At 37.7% G+C, this 4,101-nt stretch overlaps 1 protein-coding gene across 1 annotated transcript; it reads left to right on the top strand.

The window, feature by feature from the left end:
- Nucleotides 1-332: 332 nt before the first annotated feature.
- Nucleotides 333-3,840, top strand: LOC107862251 (cyclic dof factor 1). The gene is made up of 2 exons (XM_016707761.2): nt 333-805; nt 2,209-3,840. The coding sequence occupies exons 1-2, from the start codon at nt 548-550 to the stop codon at nt 3,460-3,462; spliced, it is 1,512 nt and encodes a 503-aa protein (XP_016563247.1). The 5' UTR covers nt 333-547; the 3' UTR covers nt 3,463-3,840.
- Nucleotides 3,841-4,101: the final 261 nt, after the last annotated feature.

Genomic DNA, 4,101 nt, shown 5'->3' with positions numbered 1-4,101 from the left:
ATTTATATAATTATTTTATATAAAATATAAATATTATATTAAAATTACACGTATTAGTACTATGGAGATCAAACAATTTCAATCTATTAAAACTAATAAATTTATAAATATAAATAATTCTTATATTTTAATTTCTGTATTTGACTAATACAGTATATGAAACCAAACATGGTTCACGCAGGGTGCACCCAACTTCTATGCGACTAATGATTTTTACAATTACTTAAAATTATTTTTTACCATAAAATAAACTTATTCAAAAATACTGAAAATCTCTAAACATTTTTAACTAAACCCAATAAAGTGAGGAAAGATACATATACAAAATGAAGGACCACAATAAAACTTGTGGCTGAGAAAATTAATATGTAGAGGGGCCATGACGTGGCATCCATATTCCAACCATCCCATCGTTTAAATTAAGCCAAGATCAAAATCGTACTCCTCAATATTGCCAACAAGGCCTTCACTACATCTCTGCTCAACAAAAAACTTTTTCTTAAAAAAAAAATCTTCACTTTTCCGACGACGGCAACTAAACGGTAAGATGAGAGAAGTGAAGGACGGAGAGATAAAGTTATTTGGAAAGAAAATTGCGTTGCCGGAGAACGGGAAGATGCTGCCGGTGATAGTTTCCGGTGAAGATTCCGATGTCGGGAAGTCTGTGAGTGGTAGTGAGGTTGTTACGGGTGAAGAAAGTAGTACCGGGTCGGATCGTGGTGATCCATGCTTAGTGGATAAGGAAGGAAATACTTCTTCTGAATCTGATGGTGGAAGTGAATATGAAAAGGAAGACGCTGATAAGGTATTCATTTGAAATTTATTTGAGATTGAAACAAGTATTCATAGTACTATATCCTTTTAATATATTAGGGGAGACTTATAGTAGTACTTTTAAAGTAGATTTCGAATAAGTAAGTTTTATTTCAAAAACTTATAATATTTCATGGCAGAATTCACTGTCAAAATTATATAGTACTGTTTGATTCTCGAAATTTAGCCCGTGTCACATAAATTGGATAGAAGGAGTATAGTTTTTGATGTTATGGTATTGATTTGTTGGGTTTAAAAATGGAAATAAAAAGTCAGAATTGATTATCTGCTGCTTATCTGGGAAATTGGCTTAAATTCAATTGCTTTTTGCTTATATGCCTTTTTGGTACCTTTTCATACTGTTGTATTATTTTCCTATAATGTTCTGTAGGTCAAATTAACATGTAAGGAAAATCAACATAATTTTCATTATTTGGAGCTCTAATTTCCTAATTAGAAGGAATTTCTGTTAGTATTTGAGAAGTTCTAGAAAGTTCGATGGCCCCCAAATTGTTCTTTTAAAGTTATAACCCATGCTGTTTCTTCTGACAAACAGTATTGATTCTGCCAAGCCCTTTTATTTTTTCAAACTTTTTGAATGTTTTAATAATTTCATAAAGGGATTCTTTCTGGAAGTTTCCACTTGTGCTATAGTGCATATTTAGTATTTTGTAGATGTAGATATTACCAATTGCCTGTTGCTGCTTCCTCTTTGGTTAGTAATTTAGCATAGTTCAAGAATATGCTTTGTCATATATTTTCTTGATATTTTGGCCATTGTTTTGGTTTTACAATTGTTCGTTACTAGAGCTTGTTGATGTTACAGCTCCTTTTGTATATTCTCTGCATTGCTTTGCTATTAGTTGTCATGTTTCTCTTCACTATCATTGTTTTTTTTAATTACTATGATTTGCTTAACTTGAGCTAAGGGTCTTTCGGAAATAGCCTCTCTACCTCCAAGAGGTAGTGGTAAGGTCTACGTACACTCTATGCTCCTAGACCCTGCTTTATGGGATTTCACTTGGTATATTGTTGTAGTGGTGCTTAAGTTAAGCATTTGCTCTGAATTATCATATTAGCAATCGAACATTCTTTTGCCACGTTCTGTGTAATTATGCTCAATATCTTAATTATGCTCAATATCTTTTCTCTTTTCCAATAATGATCCCTTTTACTAAGTGTAGTTGAACTAAAGAAATTGGAGAAGGAATCAGCTTCTGTGTCTTTTGTCCTCTTTTCCAACTTAATGGAATCCTTTTGGAACGTTGAATTTGTAGTGCCAAGGGCTTTGAGATTCTTTCCATTGTGCGGACTGAATAAAGCTCACATCATTAACTGTAGCTTTCTTATGGGAATTTTACAGGCAACTCATTTAGTTTTGGTTTTCAATTTTAGGATCAAATGACAAGAGAGCTTAGTGAAGCCAACTTAGAGGAGAAATACCAAAGTCAAATTATGGAAGAATCAGAAAATCCGAAGTCTCCATCAGAAAACAAGTCTAAAACTACTACCGATGATGACTCTCCCACGGCAAAATCATCCAGGACTGAGGGTGATCAAAATGATGCAGCCGCAAATTCCCAGCAGAAACCTCTGAAGAAGCCAGACAAAATTCTCCCCTGCCCTCGTTGCAATAGTATGGATACGAAATTCTGTTACTACAATAATTACAACATCAATCAGCCTCGTCATTTCTGCAAGAGCTGCCAGAGATATTGGACAGCTGGGGGTACCATGAGGAATGTGCCTGTGGGAGCTGGTCGTCGCAAGAATAAGAACTCTGCATCGCATTGTCGTCACATCATGATTTCTGAAGCCCTTGAAGCTGCAAGAATTGATCCTCCAAATGGATTCCATCATCCAGCATTTAAACCCAATGGCACTGTCCTATCGTTTGGTCCTGACTCGCCACTGTGCGACTCTATGGCGTCTGTTTTGAATCTTGCTGAGAATAAGACACCAAATGGGATCCGAAATGGTTTTTACAGACCAGAACACAAGAATCCATCTGGCCTAGGTGGAGAAAATGGGGATGACTGCTCTAGTGGTTCTTCAGTCACCACTTCAAATTCAATGGCGGAAGGAGTAAAAAATCGCGCCCCTGAGGCAGTTATGCAAACTATAAATGCCTTCCCATCTCCAGTTCCTTGCATCCCCGGAGTACCTTGGCCTTTCCCATTTGCTGCTGTTCCTTTCCCCGCAGTTAGCCCCTCTGGATATCCTATGCCTTTCTGCCCTCCACCACCTTATTGGAATTGCAGTGTGCCTGGTCCATGGAGTCTTCCTTGGTTGACTGCACCTTCACCAACAGCAAACCAAAATGGATCAGGCTCTGCTCCTAATTCGCCTTTAGGGAAGCATTCAAGGGATGGTGAATTGCTTAAGCCAAACAATCCCGAGGGTCAAAAGAACTCAGAGGGGTTTGTTATAGTACCAAAAACATTGCGGATAGATGATCCTGATGAAGCTGCAAAGAGTTCTATATGGTCAACACTGGGAATCAAGTACGACTCTGTTAGCAGGGGAGGACTTTTCAAGGCCTTGCAACCGAAAAGCAGTGAGAAGGATCACCCTGCCACTACATTCCCGGCTTTACAGGCTAACCCTGCAGCCTTTTCTAGGTCCCTCAGCTTCCAGGAGAGAGTCTAAAGTGAGCAATTGTCTCCCTTCAGCTCTGAGGTACATAGGTTTTTACCAACTTACCTTCCGGAAGTTGGACGTTGGTCTTCCAGCCTGATGGATATTCAATTACGCATAATTACAGAGGCGTGTATGTATCAGCGCTGAGAAATCTTAGGATCCCTCAAGTGGTCCAACTAAAACCGGGGAAGATCCGTGTAACATATTTTTGCTTGGTCAGTGTGTTTTTTCCATGTACATAAACTTTATACAGCTGACGGTAGTAAGTGGGAAGAGAGAAGTGTTTAGATGTATATCATGTACCCGTCAAAGTTTTAGTCTGGAAGGCGGCTTCTTTTTTCTATTTTTCGCGGTGGTTTGAATAAGAGTTGAGCCTTCTTTTCAGAATTTATGTTCAAAGTTTGAAATGTTCTTTGATATAATTTACCATAAACATGTCTCTTCTTCATTGTCTCTCAAACATGACTTAAATGAGGACCGACTTTATTCCTAAATGGTTATGCTCATAGCTTCAGAAATGATTAAAATAACCCCAATAAGAAACGCACTCTTAACTAACATAAAGTTGTGGAGTGTAAGGGAGTTCAATTGTTCTCTTTCATGCAGCAGATAATTATGATCCTCTGAGGATTGTAGAAAAGCCAAAGT

This window comes from Capsicum annuum, chromosome 3, assembly GCF_002878395.1.
Source record: "Capsicum annuum cultivar UCD-10X-F1 chromosome 3, UCD10Xv1.1, whole genome shotgun sequence".
In the NCBI taxonomy this organism is placed as follows: domain Eukaryota; kingdom Viridiplantae; phylum Streptophyta; class Magnoliopsida; order Solanales; family Solanaceae; genus Capsicum; species Capsicum annuum.
This window is presented reverse-complemented; position numbering and strand designations above follow the sequence as displayed.

Bases quoted from the DNA above. Each gene is read 5' to 3' on its own strand.
- LOC107862251 (XM_016707761.2), top strand. From the start codon at position 548: ATGAGAGAAGTGAAGGACGGAGAGATAAAGTTATTTGGAAAGAAAATT. The intron at 806-2,208 runs GTATTCATTTGA...TTTCAATTTTAG, and splicing joins AAAAGGAAGACGCTGATAAG to GATCAAATGACAAGAGAGCT.